The 19,479-nt window shown below is 51.4% G+C and overlaps 1 protein-coding gene across 5 annotated transcripts in view; it reads left to right on the top strand.

Moving 5' to 3' along the window:
- The window catches only part of MRAS (muscle RAS oncogene homolog), a 57,117-nt gene extending 40,068 nt beyond the window's left edge, over positions 1-17,049 (top strand). For all 5 annotated transcript variants that reach the window (XM_024131837.3, XM_007107301.3, XM_024131838.1 and 2 more), the window contains 4 exons: positions 7,805-7,958; positions 9,335-9,434; positions 14,040-14,119; positions 15,825-17,049. In XM_024131837.3, coding sequence (XP_023987605.1) covers positions 7,805-7,958; positions 9,335-9,434; positions 14,040-14,119; positions 15,825-15,924 — 434 coding nt within the window. In that variant the 3' untranslated portion in view covers positions 15,925-17,049. The remainder of the gene's footprint in view (positions 1-7,804; positions 7,959-9,334; positions 9,435-14,039; positions 14,120-15,824) is intronic.
- Positions 17,050-19,479: the final 2,430 nt, after the last annotated feature.

Here is a 19,479-nt window from a genome sequence, read left to right as displayed (position 1 = left end):
CCCACAAAGCCATGGATCCCCTCCCTGAAAGGGTGTGCATCCACTCATGCAACGTGCCCACCAAGTCCGTGAATCTGTGGGCCTCATGGAAACGTCTCCCAAGACTTGCCCCACTTTACCCCACTCCCGCAGCTGCAGCGGTATGGTCATGAGAACAAGTGTCCCCTGGGGCCGGTGGCCAGCACGTTTCCCCTGGGGTCAGCCAGTCAAGGTTGGGGCCACTGCCAGAGGGAATCTTCCCCCATCGCCAGGCAGCCAGCTGGCGCCTGCCACGGGATTTTAGCTCCCTCCCTTTAGAGCAGCCTGACTCCCACACTGGGCCAGCACTTTGGAGAAGGAGAAAGCGACCCTTTTTCTGGGAACAGTGCCTGGTCGATGCATCCAGTCCTCTGCCCGGCACCCAGCCTACCCCATACATACCCCCTCCCAGAAAGGGGAGGCTTCATCACTATTGATCCTCAACTAAGTGGCATTTCTTAATGGAAGAGCACAGGCTTCGCTTTTCTTAGGAAGAGCACAAGCTTCGCTGCCTGACTGCCCTGTAAAATGGGCACATCCCTCCTGCCTTGCACAGCGGGCCCGTGCATGAGAGGGGTATAGAAAACACCACGCATGGTCCTTGGAGGCATTATTATCTCCAGAAATTGTCATCTGTGTTGCTTCATATTCCAGAACCCTTACTTCACCCTGAAGGGTGAGTTATAGGACTTCAAAAGTCTGTTTTTAGTGGTTTCCCTTACAGCTGACGTGGGCTGTTTGAACACAATAACTGCATTTCCTGTAGCGTGCGTGCGATTTGTCCAGTCATTCTGTAAATATTTTCTGAGCCCTTCGTTGGGTGCTGAAGCTTTTGGGGGACCCAGGGAAGTGAAAGCCAGACTCCCACGCTCTGGGGCTCCACCACCTGGTGGGGAGCTGAGCCCGGCCTAGAGGCACAGTCTGGGAGGAACCAGAGCCACACACACCAGCAAGGGTTCAAAGATGGAGGTCGGAGGTCGGAGGCCGGCGAGGCCCTCAGGAGAGGAGGAGGGCTGTAGCCCTTCTGGAGGGCAGCTGGGGGAGCCCCGAGAGGGCATTCTGGTTGGAGTCATGGCTGGGCAAAGGCCTGGAGCCGAGACACAGCCCAGCCAGATCCACACCCTCTGGTTGAATCAAACATCCTGGATGAGCTGAGGCAGCTGGGCCTTGGGGAGCTGGAGCACCCTCCTCCCCAGCGTGTGGCCTTGAGCAGATCCCTTTAACTCCCTGGGCCTCAGTTTTCTCATCTGTGCAAGGGGGACAGTAATACCTTCTTTCCAGGGCCATGAAAAGGACTGCAAGGACGTGTGTGTATAATGCCCCAGCGCGGCGCTTGCTGCCAGTCGGAACAGTGAGTGGGACTCCTCTTAGCCAAAGAGCTTGGACTGTACCCTGAGCTGTGGGCCAATGTCAGAGCCACCAGACCCCTTGCCAGGGTTTGCCTCCCTCTGGGAGCCCTGGAGGAGGAGGAGGAAGGAGAGGGAGAGACCTAGGGAGGGGGATGGGGGGACGGTTCAGCAGGGACCCAAGCAGGTACTGCCTCCATGCTGCCTGCCCTCCTGCCTGGGGCCCCATCCCCGCCAGCATGTGGGCTTGGCTTCTGAATCTACCAGATCCAAGAACGGCTCCAGGGTTTCCACTTAAATCCTCCTCAGCAGCGCTGCAGGGCCCGTCCACCCCCGGGTGGGAAGACCGGAGCAGGGCAGATGGAGATGCACAGCGCTGGCCCCCTCTGTCTCGCTCCTCCCTCCTTCTCCAGTCTGGCTGCCTCTGTCTGTCCCTGTCTCTGTCTGTCTGCCTGTCTGTCTCACTCACACATTGGCAGAACACCTCTCACAGTGACTAATACTTTCTGTCTCAGGAGTCCTCCTACCTTCATGACATCAGGCATGGGGGATGCAGGCAGAATCATGAGTTTTTTTTTAAAGCATAGCTGCCCGTTTTTTGCAGCCTCCCCAGAAGTCTTGGAGGCAGAGCTGCTGACCAGGGGCCTGTGACCAGGCTTTTGCAGGATATGTGGAGGGGAGGGGTGGGCAAGGGGTGGACCCCAAACCAGACAAGGCCCAGCTCGGCCCCCACTCCTCCCTGGTTGAACCTGCCTTCCTGGGGCCCGAGGTTTGGAATTTCCAAGGCGCCCTCAACTCTGCCCTCTCCCCCCTCTTAGGGTCACACACGCAGGCTGCTTCTGTCCCCCCAAAGGTGGGGCGGGCCTGGCGGTCACCACACACCCATGTGCTATTTCTGTCCAGGTTGTTATTAGGATTATGCTACGCTCTTACAGTGAGCTAGAAAGTTCCTATATTTTCCTTGCTCTGGAACAATTTGTAGATGACAAGACTAGCTTTGGGCTCCTCATGGGGTAGTTTTTGTCTCTTCAGTTTCATTGATAATTATTGGCCTATTCAGGTTTTATATAGTTTCTTGAGCCAATTTTGTTCATTTATATTTTCTTAAAACACCCATTTCATCGAGTTGAAAATATGTTGCTATAAAACTGTAGATAATTTTCTCTAATTAAATATTTATCTATATCCATAGTCATAGGCCTCTTCTCATTCCAAATAGCTTTTCTTTTTTTCTTCTGATAGGAATTCCTAAAGGTTTTTTTCTTAAGTGGTCTTTTCAGAGAATCAGCTTTTGATTTTTGGATATCAGCTACTTTTTCCTTCTTCCCATTTTCTTAATTTCTACTTTGGTTGATGATTTCTTCTTTCTTTGGTTTTATTTTATTTTTTCTTTTCTAACCTCTTGGTTTAAAATGCTTAGTTACTTTTTAGTCTTTCTTGTTTTCTGAAGTGCATTTAAAGCTGTAATTTTCCTCTAAGTACCACTTTGACCTCAAAACAGGGGTTTTTATTATTGTCTATTGTTGTACAATTCTAAATTGTTTGTGATCTCTGCTTTGCTCTTCTCTTTTACTGGAGAGCTGTAGAGCACTATTCCTTTTTAGATTTTCAAGTGGATAGTTTCTTTTATACTCATGTTTCTGTTCATTTCTGATGACCCATATGACTTATGCTTTCTGGAATTTGTTGAAATTTTTATTTATGGCCTAATATATGGCCAATATTTATAACGATTTCACGTGTGTTTGAAAATACTTATTTATGGTTTTGAATGTAAAGTTCATTCTTTCAGTCTCTCAGATTACATTTGTGAATTGTGTTATTTAATGATAAATCGTTATTTTGGGAGCCACTTGTTCTAGCTCTAAGGGAGGACTGTTCAATTCTCCCACAATGATTGTGGGATTTGTCAATTCCTACTGTTTTAAAAAATTAGTTTTTTATACATACATATATATATATATATATATATATATATATATTAGGCAACATTCTTATATGCTTATGACTCATGACTTTGACATTTCTTGATGCTGTACTTTTTCCTATTATAAATACCCTGGTTTGTTCTGTTTAATTCCTTAGCCTTGAATTCTTTTTTGTGGATGCATGTGGCTGGCATATCCTTTTTTATCTTTTCATTTTTCATCCTTTCTGTGTCATTTTGTTTTATACGTGTCTTTTATAGTAGCAGACAAGTGGATTTTGTACTGAGTATCTGCTTTTAATGGGTGAATTTAACCCATTTGCATTTACTGTCATTCATCATAGATTTATTTCTCCCATCTTATTTCATGTCTACTTTTTAAACTTTCTTATTTTTGTATAGTTTCATTGGATTGGTCCCATTTACTTAGTCCTGTTTTTCTTTCCGCTAATGATTAGGAAGGTTTGAGTTTTATTTCAGGTGGTTATTCTATATACATATGTGTGTGTATACTTAAGTTTTTCTATCAACATCTGGATGTAATCAATATCTTTAAACTCTTCCCAGATAAGGCAAGCACTTTAGTAATGACTTATTTTTTCCCAGCCCATACCCTCACATATGGATCATCATAGATTTTAGTTCTAAACTGCCATTCATTTTCTTCAAGTTGTGTTATAATATTTATTTAAATGTAACTCTAAGGTTTTGCTGTTTCCTTTGCATACCATTGGTACCATTGTTTATAATACCACTCGTCTTTCTCTTTTGTGGATCTATTTTTCACTTTGCTGGTGTATATCCTCCAAGAATTCTCTTAGAAACTGTGGGTAATGTAATTTCTAAGGCCATCAATGCCTGAAATGACTTTTTCTCCGTTCTAGAGGGTCCATTTTGATTTTCAACTCCTGTTGAATCGTTTTTTTTAAGTTCTGAATGATCAGATTTTTAAATATCTTAGACCTCTCCTTTTTGTTTTGGATAATATGCACCCTCAAAATCTATGAGCATATTAATTACAATATTACCTGAATGTCTTTTGCTATTCAGTTCAGGCCTCCGCATCCCCACTTCAGCCAAATCCATGCCATTTTCATCTGTTTTGTTGATTGCATTTCTGAGTGGGATTTACTTAGGACCAAAGGCTCCACTCCTTCTGGGTGAAGGTGCAGTCTTCTTTCCCCACCCCCTCCCTAGGAAATTGGGGAAACTGCCTCAGTCACCCCGCTGGTCCGTAGATCTTATTTTCTTAGCCCCTTCATTTGATATCCAGACCAAAGAATTCTAGGATATCAGAACTCAATCCTGAAGACCCAGGAGCCCTGCCCCGCCTTCCGTCCATGAGGAGACCGAGGCTCTTGTGCGTGGGGCACAGCCTGGGTCCGTGTGTCCGCCGAGCCTTGCCCCTCTGCCATGCTGCGTGACTCAGGAGGATGTGCAGGGGCGACAGGCTGTGGGGACGAGGTCACTTTCTCAGGCACGAGCTCAAGATGTCTCCTGAGGAGACGTGGCTTCCTGGGGGTCCTGGATAGCCCGTCCTGTGGCTTTCCTTGCCATCCACACTCATGTAGATGGATATATCCTACATCTGTATCTCTTGCCCCTCTTCTGAGATTCTGACTGAAGTCTGCAAATGCCTGTTGGAAACCCACATAGGTGTCTGAGAGGTTCTGAAGCGTGTGTCAGAAACTCAGCCCTCCCAACCCTCTTTCTCACTGTCTTCCCCACCTCGGGATAGGACACCACCATGCATTTGGCTCAGGCCCCAGGCAGTCTCAACACTCTTCTCTCCCGCTCCCACGTCTGCACATTTCCACCCAGAACGCCCCACTCCTGTTGGCTCTGTCTTAGAAAGTGGCCGAAACCTGGTCACTTCTCACAGCGTCCACCCCATCCCACCGTTGGTCCAGCCCTCCATCCTGTCTTGCTGGTTATGGCATAACCTCCTACCTAGTGCCGCTGCTTCTACCCTTCAGCCAGGATAAACTTTTCAAATGTCCTATAGATCATTTCGCTCTTTGGCCCAGTCTCTGCGGAGGCCCGTTTCTTGCTTCGAATGAAGTCAGCCTTACCCCGCTGCAGCAGCCCACCCCGCCATCACCTGCCCCCACCTCCTCCCTATCCTCCACTCACCAGTCCCTCCGCTTCCCCAGGCCAGCGGGCCTGCCCTTGCACACCTCCACGCACCGTGTTCCCTCTGCCGGGAGTGCTCTTGCCCTCGGCCACGTGGCTCCCCTCCCCCATCATTTAGTCACTGTTCAGAAGCTTCTCCTAGAGACGCCATCCTTCCCTATCCAAAACGACACCGACTTCTTCCAGTTTCCTTCAACTGGTGCCATTGTTCTTCATAGTATGTACTCATCTTTACTAGATATAATATCATCCATTCATTTATCTGCCTTCCTATTAGAGTATATGTTAAGTCCTATGGGAGCAAGGATTTTGCCCCATTCCCCCTGTATCCAGAGTGCCTAGAACACTGACTGACACACAGTAGGCTCTCAGATATTTCCCGAATGAATGGATGCATGAAACCGAATAGACTTCACATTCATTTATTCATTCAACTACTATTTGAGTACTGTTTGTGCCAGGCTCTGAGTAGATGAGTGACACACAAACCAGGTCCCTGCCTCTGGGAACTGACAGTCCAGCTGGGGGCCTTTTCAATGGGCAGTGAGAACAGCATCATGAAGGGTCTGTATGGGGGTGGTGAGAGTCATGGGGGCTCAGGAGCAGAATTCTGTGAGTCAGAGCCTGCTCACCAAGCTAGGGGAGCAGAGAGGAGGGGTGGCTGCGGGAAGGAGTCCCAGGCCCGGAGGTGGGAGAGGCGCCCCGGGTGAGGACACAGGCTCACAGAAGACGCTCCTATAGGGCTTCTTTGTGCCAGCACTGCTCCGAGGGCCTGAGTACATTAACTCAAAACAGCCCCGGCCCGAGCCCCATTTTAGGAAGAGGAGGCACAGAGAAGTGAGCTTGCCAGGGTCACACTCTAGGGATGAGGAGCCAGACTCAGCCCGGAACCCGGCTTCGAAATCTGTAACCAGCCCGCTCCGCTGCGTGCAGGAGAGGGGAAGTGGGTCTGGGGCAGGGGCTGGCAGGCCGCTGAGGGGTTCAGATTTCACAACGCCCACAGAGCTGGAGCCGGCCAGGCTTGCAGGTCTAAAGGGAGACACCCCCGCCCCCTCCGCTGCTGAGGCTGTGACCTCTCTCTGAAACAGTCAGGGAGAGCGTTTTATCTCTGGAGAATAGCGGTGCGGGTAGTGAGAGGAGATGGATGGGTTGGGGGAAGAGCCTTTGCGGAGAGGCCCCCCCGCAGCCTCCGTCTCCCCAGCTGCCTCGGCTCCCACATCCCACCACCCTGTAGCAGCCCCATCCTAGGTGGCGAGGGCCCCGGCTCTCGGGGGGCCGGCTCCTTCTCCTCGCCCTGCCTGGTGTCTGTCCGCACAGGGACCGAGGACCCTTCCTGACCCGGGGATGGCCTCTTGGGGCTTCCCTCAGGCTTGTCCCAGGGCTCTCCTCCAAAGGAGCTGCAAGGTAGAGGCATTGTGTCCATTTCTTTTTTAAATTTATTTATTTTTATGTTTGGCTGCGTTGGTCTTTGTTGCTGTGTGCGGGCTTTCTCTAGTTGCGGCGAGCGGGGGCTACTCTCGGTTGCGCTGCGCGGGCTTCTCACTGCAGTGAAGTCGGAGTCTGTCCGCACAGGGACCGAGGACCCTTCCTGACCCGGGGATGGCCTCTTGGGGCTTCCCTCAGGCTTGTCCCAGGGCTCTCCTCCAAAGGAGCTGCAAGGTAGAGGCATTGTGTCCATTTCTTTTTTAAATTTATTTATTTTTATGTTTGGCTGCGTTGGTCTTTGTTGCTGTGTGCGGGCTTTCTCTAGTTGCGGCGAGCGGGGGCTACTCTCGGTTGCGCTGCGCGGGCTTCTCACTGCAGTGGCTTCTCTTGCTGCGGAGCACGGGCTCTAGCCGTGTGGGCTTCAGTAGTTGTGGCACGCGGGCTGAGTTGCTCCGCGGCATGTGGGATCTTCCCGGACCAGGGCTCGAACCCGTGTCCCCAGCACTGGCAGGAGGATTCTTAACCACTGCGCCACCAGGGAAACCCCACTGTGTCCATTTTACAAAGGGGAAAATGGAGGCTCAGAGAGTCAGGTGACTTTCCCAAGAATCAGCTTGTAAGGGCTGCAGCAGGGCTCCAAGCCTAGGTCTGGGGACTCCAGAGGGATTTTGCAGCAGAGCTGGTCACTGGCTTTATGAGGCTTTTCTGTAGGCAGAGAATTAAGGCCCAGGGAGCGCCGTGGGCTGGAGTCAGTGGGTCCACAAGTGAGTCAGTTAGAGCCGCACACTGAGGGGTCTGAGGCCCCGCTGGACCCTTACCAAGCACAGCCTGGAACCTCTTGGGGGGAGCTCCATGGAGCCACCCCAGGGGCCGCAGCAGCAGCCTGGGGGTCCACGGGCCCCAGGGGCTCCAGGGTGGGTGGTGACAGCCCCTGAGCGGCCTCATCCCACCCCAGTTCTGGACACAGCCGGACAGGAGGAGTTCAGCGCCATGCGGGAGCAGTACATGCGCACGGGGGACGGCTTCCTCATCGTCTTCTCGGTCACGGACAAGGCCAGCTTCGAGCACGTGGACCGCTTCCACCAGCTCATCCTGCGCGTCAAGGACAGGTGAGGGCGGCCAGGCCGGGACCTCCCCATGCCTGGCTCAGGGTGGGCTCTGTCTGTCGGTCTCAGATCTTCAGGTGAAAGCTGAGGTTCGAGGGGCAGAGCTGAATTCAGACCTTGGTCCCTCCGACTCCTCCCAGCTCCTACCCTAGTTCTTTCCACACAGCCAGAGGAGTCTACATGCAGCCAAGGCCTCGAGTCGGCGGCCCCCTCCCATCTCTCCTAAACTGTCCCCACCGATGAGTCAAGGAATCATAAATAACATCTGTTTTTCAGCTCCAATGTAACCAGATATTATTACAGTCAAAGAAAAAGTGAATTTTCTCTCCAGCGTACACTGTAATTGGTTACATCACATTTGACCGTGAGATTTCTAAGCCCTTATTAAAGGCTCATGTTTTCCTTAGCATAATATGGCGTAGTTAAATAATTTGGAGTCTGTTTTAAGCCCAACTGGTCTTTTCAGTTAATTGGCTCTTAAAGAGGCAATGTAAAAGTAAAAGGACAAACTAATAGGAAAACAGCAAGCTTTGAACCAATCTCAAAAATTCAAAATTTTTGAAAATTTCAAAATTCGAAAAATCCAGTTAACACTTATCTCAAAGGCAAAGTGTTAATAACTTTTCAAGGTAAAGGGATACACACTCACACACACATACACACATATACACATAGAGCTCCAAGAGACAAATGTGGGTTAAACCCCTGACTATAGGAAGGAATTTCTAAAGAGAAAACATACATGACACAGATACGGGAAAATATTCAACCTTCTTGCTAATCAAAGAAGTGCAAGGAAGAAGGATAAAGTACCATTTTTCACCCATCAGATTATAATTTCTTTGAAAATACTCAATGCTGACAAAGACTGGCATTTCATTCACTTTGGGACAGCAGTTTGGCCCCATGTGTCCCCGGGAATCTTTAAGGCAGACATGCCTCTTCACCCCTCTCTTCCACTCTTGGAAGCCATCCTGATTTTGCAGCTGCCATTTACTGAGTGGCAACTGTGTGCCAGCCCCTGGTGCTCTTCACAAGTCACTGCTGATGGCCACAGCATGATGGCCTGCATGGGTGGTGTGTCAGGGTGACTGGGAGATGAGAGGAAGCAGGTCTGGGAACCTGGCCGCTGCCCCAGTCAGTGCAGAGCCAGGGGATTCCCAGGAGGGCCTCCACTCACCTTGCAACAGGCCTGAGGCTTCAAACCAAGGCAGCAAGCAGCCCCCGGGTGCCTCTTCCATTCCAGGAGATGTGGAGGGAAAGACTCTGAAGTTAACCCAGGCCCATAGGGAGGTGCTGTGTGCTGTGTCAGGCCTGAGGCGTGGGTGCCCCGCCTTCACCAAGGGAAGCTCATGAGCTGCTGTTCCTTTTTTTCCCAGGGAGTCATTCCCGATGATCCTCGTGGCCAACAAGGTCGATTTGATGCATTTGAGGAAAATCACCAGGGAGCAAGGAAAAGAAATGGCCACCAAACACAACGTAGGTGGTTGGCGTGTGTGTGTGTGTGTGTGTGTGTGTGTGTGTGTGTGTGTGTGTGTGTGTGTGTGTCGGGGTGAGGGCTCAGGGGATGGCCGTGCCCCCTCACTCCTGCAGTCCTAGTCTATTGGAATGAAACACAGGCCTCCTAGGTAGTGGGCTAGATCCACATAGAGGCACATGTGATGTGGGATATTTTGTGAAACAAGACAACAGGCCAGAGAGAAAGCACCTTCTTGGCAGTCATTAGAGGCCCTGCTGTTGGGAGCAGGTACCTTCACCTCCTGGCCCCGACGCAGCAGGTTCCTCGCTGGGCTGTGCAGAGGCTTGGCTTCTGTCCCTGTCTCTGAGCCAGTGCCTGACTATGTTCAGAATCGTCAGATCAGCCACCTTCACCGAGCCCTGCTCTGTGCCAGGCATGGTGCTGGGGGAGCATCTACTCCCGGCAACCACACGTTGAGGTAGGCACCACTGTCTTCATCAAGTGATCAAACCGAGGTTTGCCCAGGCCACACAGTGCATGTCAGCATGTCAACATCTTTGCGTTGCTGTTTTTTTTTTTTTTTTTTCAGTTCACTGTGATGCCCCTTTGCCCACTGGATGGTGGGGTCACTGGGCTTCTTCCCACCCCTCCCCCTGCATTAGCACAGCCATGCCCCAGCCTCAATGGTCAGTTATGTAGAAGTTCACCCAGCCTCCTGGGAAGTCTGCAGGGTTGCCCCTTCCCTCTGCCAGGTGGGCCCAGCTCCGTAAGTAGAGGGAGGGGCTCACTTCGAGTTCGTTTTGCTTGTCTCTGCCTTCTGTGTTTATTCACGTATTCATTCAACAGTCCTAGGCCCTGGCAAACAAAACTCCTTGCCTCAGCGTGCTTGCTTCCGGAGATGGCAGCAAATTAGAGCGTGTCAGAAGGTGACATGTGCTCTGGGGGAAAGTAAATCAGGGAAGGGGGTAGGGAACGTGGAGTGGGGGGCTGCTTCTACAAATAGGTGGTCAGGAAAAGCCTTACTGGAAAGGTGCATATCAGTGAGGACTGACAGGAGGTGAGGGAGTGAGTCCTCTGGATATCTGGGGAAAGAATGTTCCAGCAGAGGAATAATCAGTGCAAAGGCCCTGAGGTGGGAGTTTGAGGAACAGCAAGGAGGTGAAAGGAGGCCGGAGCGGCCAGAGCAGGAGTAGGAGGGCTGAGTAGCAGGAAGTGAGGTCAGAGCCGGGGGGCGGGGGGGGTTAAGGCCTTATGGGCTTTTGCTCAGAGTGGAGGGGAAACCACTGGAGGGTTTTGAGTGAGGAGTGACACGGCCCGACTCATGGCTGAACAGCTTCCCTCTGGCGCCCGTGCGGAGAAGGGTCTTTGGGGGCTGCACTGTAAGCTGGGTGCCGGCTGACATGGACCCGCGTGGTGCCCGTGGAGGTGGCAAGGAGCGGGTGGATTCTGGTGTCTTTCTGAAAGCCGACAGGATTTGTCCACAGACCGGAGGTGGGGTGAGAGAGAAAGGATTTGAGGAGGCTGCCAAGGTTTGGGGCATGAGGAACTTTCAGAAGACGGGAGTTCCACTAGCCGGACAGGGAGACTAGAGCACCGAGGACGTGGAGAAGACCAGGAGCTTTGTTTTAGATGCTTAGTTTGAGGAGCTGAGGGGATAATCAAGTGGAGGTGTCCACACAGCTGTCAGATACACCATCTGGAGGTAAATATTGGAAATCAGCAGCATATGGGTAGAATCTAAAGCCATGAGACCAGAGTAAATCTTAAAAGTTCTCATCACAAGAAAAACCGGTTCTGTAACTATATATGATGGATGTAACTAGACTTATTGTGGTGATCATTTTGCAGTATATACAAATATCGGATCATTAAGTTGTACACCTGAAACTAGTGTATGTCAGTTATACCTCAATTTTGTGTGTGTATATAATTATGTATTTATGTATACACACACATAGAGATAGAGATATATACACACAAAAAGAAAAAAGCCATGAAGCCCAGGGGAATGGGGGTAGATAGGGCAGGGGTCCCAGGCTTGAGGCTGGGGACACTTCAGTGCTGTAGGTGTGGGGAAATGAGAGGAAGCAGCAAAAGGGACAGAGCGGTCAGTGATGTGTGAGGACCAGAGTGGGGTCTTGGGAGCCAAGGAAAGAAAATGCCTCAAGGAGGAGGAAGTGATCAACCAAGACAGGTGTGCTCAGAAGTCTCCAGGTGAGCACTTGGAACTAACCTCTGGGTTTAGCATTAGACGCAGGCCCCAGACAGTAGCGTGCCCGTGCCCTCCACCGGCCAACATCCTGCACAGAGAGAGGCCAGGAGCCATCCCATCCCACAACCTCGGGCTCCACACAGTGAACTGATGCTAAGAGCCTTCACAGACCCCTGGGTGGGTGGCTGGCTGGCCGGGGCCAGGGGAAGGGTGCTGCACGGGGGTAGCAGCAGCCCCATTCTGCAGGTAAAAGGGAATGAGACACAGGGGGCTGAGGTCACGGCTGGCGAGGAGTACCCACCCATCCCCACGAGAACCCAGGTCTCCAGTCTCTCAGCTGACGTTGCTCCTACAGCGAACGCTGCTGCCTCATTTATCATTCGACCAAATGACCCTGTGAGCCACTGTCCTAATTTTAGTGCTCATAAGGCAAGTTCTTCTTTAGTTGACCAAGGCAGGTCGCCCCCATCCAATGCAGGAAGGTGGCATTTCCTGGCTCTTCGGTGGAGTCAAATAGTACTACCATTTATTGCAGGGTTTCCCTTAGTTTAAATCTTGTTACTACGACACCCTAGAATTCTAAGAACCCAGATAATGCACATCAGTGTTTCTTCAGAAGCAGGATCCCCAGAGAGAAAGTGGAGGCGTCTGGGCACCTGGGCGTACTACAGCGGGTGTGCCTGTGAGCAGGCAGCGGAGGTCTGAGGCCCCAGGAGCCTGGGACTTTCGAGCTGGCAGGATTATAGGATGTGAAGAGCCCCCGGAGAGGTCCCAGCCCCAGCTGCCCTCCCGCTTCCCCGCTGAGTGAGGGTGCACAGGGAAGAACGCCGTCCCGCCCTCACGAGGTTGCACAGGACTCTGGCTCCCAGGAGCTACTGGGGCGCCTGCCACGCCTAGAAGAGGCTCCGCAGCGGACCTCAGCACCTCTGCCTGTCCGTGCCAGGCCACGTGGGAAGTGGAATGTGCACTTGGTCCAGATCTTGATTCTCTGCTGGCCACCGTGTGGCCTTGGGCAAGTACGTCACCACTCTGAGCTCAGTCTCCCCAGCTGTGGAATGGAGATAACTGCTTACCTCAGAGGGTTAACGTGAGGATTAGTGAGGTCAGGGACCTTGAGACCTGGGAGGCCAGACAGCCCACAGTCAACCTCAGTGAGCAGCCTACAGTCCAACAGCCTACAGTGGAAGGCAGTTTCCTCTGGGGGTTATCAGAGGCTCAAATATTTGTCAAATGAAAATTTCCAAGGTCTGAGCCATGTCCTTTGTGCTCTGCCCTTTGTGTCTGGGTCAGCTAGAGCAAGCCCCTGCTTGAAGCCACAGCAGTGTGTGAACATCTGATCTCCCGCGATGATCGTTGATGGGGAGATACTTTATGATGTGTTCTGAGCAATCATTTACGACATGCTCCTCTAAGATAACGACTTACCTGTTACCCCGGACCCCCATGCATTTAAAGCGTTGATCGTTTTTATTTTCTTCGCTGTGCTTTTCCTTTTCAAGTGTGTTATAAGGAAATGCCTTAATTTTGTAATCAGGAGAAGGTGGCGAAAAATACCGAAGTTCTTCAGTCTAATCGTGATTGGTTTACCTGCATCTCATCTAGGGGGCCTGTGCGTGTTGTCCGGAGCCCACACTCTCGCCACTTGTTGGGGGGGTGGGGATGAGCCTCCTGACTCTGTGGGGTCCCTATTGAAGGAGAAGACCGTGTCCTGACCTTATGAAGCCTTTGTTTTCCTGCCTGTGCCAGCCAGTCCGAGGCTTGGGGTAGACATGGCCCTATAGGGTGCCCTCAGCCACATCTCGCAGTTACTGCTGCCTTCCAGCCGGGTAATGATCCTCAGCCTTAAACATGCAGACACAAGCCTTCTGCAAACATGGCTGAGCTCTGGGCTCATAGATGCAGACCAAGCAAGAGCTGGGCCAGGCAGACGGTTGAGGTCGGGGTGGGGTGCATACACCACCGGGGTCGCCAGGGTGCAGAGTCCTGCCCAGGGCCAGCCTTGCCTCAGCCTTTCCCACCGGCGTCCCCTCTGGAGGACCTGAGAAGAGGGGCAGAATCCTCTAAGGTAGAGAAATAGACCTCAGAGAGAAAACTGAATAGAATCAGAACATACATCAGTTTGATAAATGAAACAGTCTTTAGTCTTCAAGCATCTAAAAAGATCATTTTTATTCTATTTTTAGGGGGCTCTTAAATATCTCTATGACCAGAGAACAAGAGAGAATCAGAAAAACTGTCAGTAAAACTTTCCAACTTTATAGAGTGAGAAACCACTGAGGGCTTGAGGTTGTAGGAGCTGGGGTTCCATGGGGGCTCCGCAGGGTTCCTCGGGACCTCTGAGAATTTGCCTTTTTAGGGAACAGGACTTTGTAATGCTGTTACAGGAACTCCGTAACGCTGCTTTGCCTTCCAGATCCCGTACATAGAAACCAGTGCCAAGGACCCACCTCTCAACGTCGACAGAGCCTTCCATGACCTGGTTAGAGTAATTAGGTGAGTGAGGCTCTCCTGCCTGGAAGCAGGGCCTCCGTGGCCAGACGGACAACAGGAAGGCTGGAGGAGCACGGCGCCGTGTCTGAGGCCCAGGCTGGGCGGTTCTGGGCCTGGTTTTGGATTTCTTTTCTTTTTTTTTTTAATTTAATTTATTAATTTTTTGGCTGCATTGGGTCTTAGTTGCAGCACGCGGGATCTTTGTTGCAGCATGCGGGCTCTTCGTTGCAGCGCGTGGGCTTCTCTTTAGTTGTGGCACCCAGGCTCCAGAGCCCATGGGCTCAGCAGTTGCGGCACGCGAGCCTAGTTGCCCCACGGCATGTGGGATCTTAGTTCCCCGACCAGGGATCGAACCCACGTCCCCTGCATTGGAAGGCGGATTCTTAACCACTGGACTGCCAGGGAAGTCCCTAGTTTTGGATTTCTTACACTTCTGTCCATCTCTGTCCTTCCCACCTACCTTTGCTCTCCCCGACTCCCTATGGGTGAAGCCACAAGCTAAACAAAGTGCTTTCCTGCGCGAGGTGCCTCCCTGGCCTCCCCTCCATCCTGCAGCTCAGGCTCCCCGAGGCCAGCGCCTCCATCCTGCCCCCGCTGTTCTCCCAACACCAAAGCTGCCGACACGGTGAAAAGTAGGCCATTCTCCTCTTGCCTGATGTCAGAGCACCCATTGACGTTTCACCTGAACAAGCAGCATTCTGATTCCCCAGGCTCCAATCACAGAGGCTTTGTACATGTGTCTCCTTTCCAGCCCCTACCCACTGTCGGCCTCCAGGGAGTGTCAGAAATCCCAGGCTGTAGTCTCTTGTGGATTCCTTTGCATAGTCAGGTCCAAACCTTAATCATCTCGTGCTTAGATGACGGAGACAGTGTCCTGGCTGGTCTCACTGTCCCCCCGCCTTTCATGTTGCCAAAATCTTCAGCGTACAGAGCGGCCAAACCGGTGGTTCTCAGACAGCATGCGTTTGGTATGTCGTCTTATGCCGACCTGTAGGGCTGTTGCTTAGTCATGGAATCGCCGTGCACTTCCCAGCCTGCCGCCTCTCAGCCCCCACAGTGCGTGCACACGCTCACACCCATACACACACACCCAGCAACCTCCTTCTCTCATCACTCCCCAGAGTGGACTGTGGTTTGCAGCCTTCGCCTTATGCTTTAGCTGGCAGTCCTGCACTCGGGAAGCGATTTTCTCATGGGCCCTTGCCTGGAGTTAGGAGATGCTACCACACCAGGAGGGGGTGATGTCTTGGTTGTGGACCTCGAGTTCTAAGGGCAGGTTTTGGATGTAGGAAAAATGAACAGGAAACACACAAAAAGCTTTTGTGCTCAGCTGACCTGTCATTTTATTTAAAATATGAAACACAGATGTAGAAGCCAACCCTGTATAACATATAACATAGCTTGTGATTGAAAGAAACGTAGCCACAGCGTGGTATCAGGAAGTCTCACCAGTAGCATGACAGGTTTTGCTCTGCCCTCTCTCCCTTCCCACTTCCTCTCCTTAGAGACACCGTCCAGGCCAGGCTCTCTTCCTCCAGCGTCCAGGACAGCGGCCCCTCCTCCCCTTCGCCTCCCCCTCCCCCAGCCCCCTCCCCCTCCAGAGCCAGAGCTGGCCTCCCAGCCGCAGACCCAGGGGCAAGGGAGGAGAAGGCAGGGAGAAGCAAAGCCCTTTCTGACGTTGTTTTTCTGCCCTTCCTTGTCACAAAAGGCAACAGATTCCGGAAAAAAGCCAGAAGAAGAAGAAGAAAACCAAATGGCGGGGAGACCGGGCCACTGGCACCCACAAACTGCAGTGCGTGATATTGTGATGGCCCGAGGCCCTGGGCACAGCCCTTGGGACCCCTCCACTGCCTAACCGCACTGAAGACCGTTCTAACCATGACCCTTGGCCCGAGGACTTGACACAGGAAGGGAGAGAGGGAGGGTGGGCAGGGAGGAGATAGAGTCTGGCTTTGCTGGAAGGGCATGGGCTGCCCTGTGTCTCAGCAGCAATGAAGAGGCAACAGTAAACAAAGCAGCATCCAAGTCCCTGTGTTGATGCAACCCGGTCCCTCCCCGCTCTTGGTGGCTGTGTTGTTTCTTTGAACTACATAGTATGGGTTTGATGTGGAAGTGTTTCTCCACGTACAAAAACAAGCCGTGATCACGCTTCCCCCACCCCAACCCCGGTCCACAGTGTCTGAGCTTGGGTGTGTTTTGTAGATTTTTAAATTATTTTAGGGATTATTATTTTATTAAAGGGGTCTGTGCCCACTGCCTGGTGAAGTTTCAAGTCTTCAGCAGACCTCTTCTATAACATGTCTGGAGTATGGTTGTTTTTTTAACGGAATTTTCCCAGCCGTGCCAAAACTCAACTCAACATGAAAGCAGAGTGACCGAGAGACCAGAAGTTCACGGGGACCGTGGCTGGAGGCCTCGGGAGAAACAGACCCTACTCATGGCCTACTATAAACTGGAGAGAAGAGAGATGTGCGTACCCAGAAGGTTTTACTGTGGTTGAGGATGCAGATATTAGGAAACAAAATTTTGTTTTGCTGAGGGGAGGGGCGGGCACGTCAGTTTTAAAAGGGCTTCTCATTACCCTGGAAATATATAAATTTTACGTAAGTCTATTGGAGTCGCAAAAGTGTTCATGTATCTTTCAGGTGGTGTGGGTTAAGTTCTGTGTTCTTCGCAGCCATGGGAAAGGGCTTTCCCCCATCGCCTGTGCTGTCTGGTGCCTCTGATACAAACACACTGAACAGGCGTGTACGGTCTCTGCGTCTAAGTCAGCTAACATGGACACCATCTGGAAAACTCTAGTTCGTGCTAAATCTTAACCAAAAATGATCCAGTACTGTTCTTACTAAAACAGCACCAAGACCTGAAGCCATTTTCCCTTTGAGTCAACTGACTCACTTCTTAAGCCCAATAAATGAGCAAAACCCCTTGAAGCATTTGCAAACTTAGTATTACAGGTTGCCTTTCTGGCAGGAACTTTTATTAACCTCTTGGATCTTAACTACACTATATAAGTGGAGGAGAAAGTAAGGTTGGGGTGACGACATGGCTCCCATACACCTGTTTCTACAAGGGGCCAGCCTCTGGCTTCCTGACCATGCCCACCTGCCTCTCAGGTGCTGCTGGTGTGAGCCAGACTGGGGCGGGATGGACGGACAGCGCACCCTCGAGAGAGAGTCAAAAGATGAGGCGGCTGACTAGTGACCTTAGTTTCCATCTGTTACAAATCAGGCCACCAAGCAAACTAGAATATCCCTGGTGAGTGGCCTGGACACCATTTGGAGAAAGAAACCCGGGGAAAGTGAGCACTCAGCTGGAATCGAGACACCTGGATTCTTCCCTAGTTTTGAAGTGCTGAGTTCCTAACAGCAAGATCACCAGCAACGTGGTGGAAGGGGAGCACAGCCAAAGAGTGATTCTGATGCCGCAAAAAAAAGTTAGGACTTCTGTTTGTTGGAAAATCAAACTTCTTTGTCTAAATGGCCCTTTTTTTCTGACCCTAAAAGGAAGGATAACAACGAATATTCCAGATCAGGCATTTCAGAGCTTCCCAAGATCCTGTAAGGTTAATGGGCCTTCTAAACGCTAACAGGACAAGGCTCTTTCCAACCAATACGCTCCTCTGAGCCACACCCTAGCAGCCCGGGTGCAGTTGGGTGGCAGCTGCAAACTGGAGATGAGGAAGAGGCAAGACAGTGGGAAGAAAGAAAGATGGAGATGCGGTGATGGAGGGAGTGGAGGAGCAGGACAGGAAGCCCTGCACACGGGGCAGCGTCCGCTTCAGAAAGGTCCTGGGCACGGACCACCACCAGCACCCCTGCCCACTGTGGAGCCTGCAGCTCCCTGACGGCACTGGACAGGGAGTCTTGTTGGAAACAGATCCGTTGACTGAGAACGAAGCCCTTAGCTGTGAACGTAACCAGACAAAGGGATTCCAGCTGCTTCTAGGCCCTCCACCCAACAGGGCAGCACATCTGCCCCACCCCCGGCCCCATCTTCCAGGACATCCATCCTGCCCTCAGCCCAGAATGCGGGAGGGAGAAACTGGGTAAGGGATGGCCTTCTGCAGCCTCCCTGTTGAGCTAATGGTCAGCCTTCATCTCCCGTGACCTTATTTTCCCCATAGGTGAGATGGGTAAATAACACTTTTAAAAGGCGGTTCTTTGCGTTTTAGAGAACTGTGGATGCTTGTGGCAGTGGCAGCTTCTGGATAGGCCTGAGTGAGCATACCCAAGGGCATCCCCGGTACATGGTCACCTGGCGGGGTCAGTCTGGAAAACCAGTTGGCCGTGCTACTTCCTGACTGTGGAGCCCAATGAGACTTGTGTCTTTGCTGGCATTCTGGTGTTCCCACTGGTTTTCCATCTGAATAGTGCTCCCTTCATGCCCACTGGAGCACACCCTTCCTGAAATCCTCTCACCCCATGCCTTTGCCACCGTGTGCTCTCAGATTTCCTGCTAACATTCTCCCGCCCCTCCCCCACTTAGAGGGCTCTTTTCTCCGCAGCAAGTAATGCTAGCCATCCTCTCCACCCCCAGCCGGGGGCAATGGCCACTGACTTTCCCTCACAGGGGACACTTGGATGGCTTCTGTTAGGACTTTGCCCCCCATCTTCTTGTGGAGAATGCCTGTCAGCCTCGTGTGGCCTGCCTCATGTTCCTAGGAAGAGTGACCCACTAACACGTGGCAGCTCTAACCCAAAGGCCCCTCGGACGTGTTACAGAAAATCCGGAGCCAGAGACAGTTTCCCTCCATTCGCAGCCCATTGGATTAGAAAGTCCATGTCGGGTTTACTTAGAATGAAAGATACTTGAATTGCTGAGCGCCTGTGAGCGCCCAGCTTCTGTTACACAGTGTTAGCCGTTGTCTACACAGGTGGCCATTGTCGTGAAATGAGAGTGATGCCTGAAGATCTCAATGATGCTTGAGCCTTTTATGTAACTTTTATTAAGTCTTTGTGTATCCCAACTCATTAATAAAGAGAAGAAGAGGAACACTTGTCTGTCTGATTTCCTCTTACTCAAATATTCCTGAGGTTTCGCTGAGAACATTAAACGTTGTCAGTGTCTGGCCCAGAACACCACCCTCTTGCGGAGAAGACAGCTGGTGACTATGAGGGTTGTCCCCGTCCTGCCAATCTCCTGATGTCCAGCAGCCCTGGATATGGGCTCTGCCTCTTTTATGTGCCTTTGAGCAAGTTACCTGCTTTAATCTTCAGCTGCCCCGCCTGTGAATGGGACAATGGTGTGCGCTTCCTAAGCAGACGAGGGCTAAAGCTAAGTGTGGGCGTTCGTGGTACAGATCCCAGAAATGATGCTCTTTGTAAAGGACACCGATTGGATTGTCTGATGTTGCTTTTCAT

This window comes from Physeter macrocephalus, chromosome 1, assembly GCF_002837175.3.
Source record: "Physeter macrocephalus isolate SW-GA chromosome 1, ASM283717v5, whole genome shotgun sequence".
Lineage (NCBI taxonomy): Eukaryota > Metazoa > Chordata > Mammalia > Artiodactyla > Physeteridae > Physeter > Physeter macrocephalus.
This window is presented reverse-complemented; position numbering and strand designations above follow the sequence as displayed.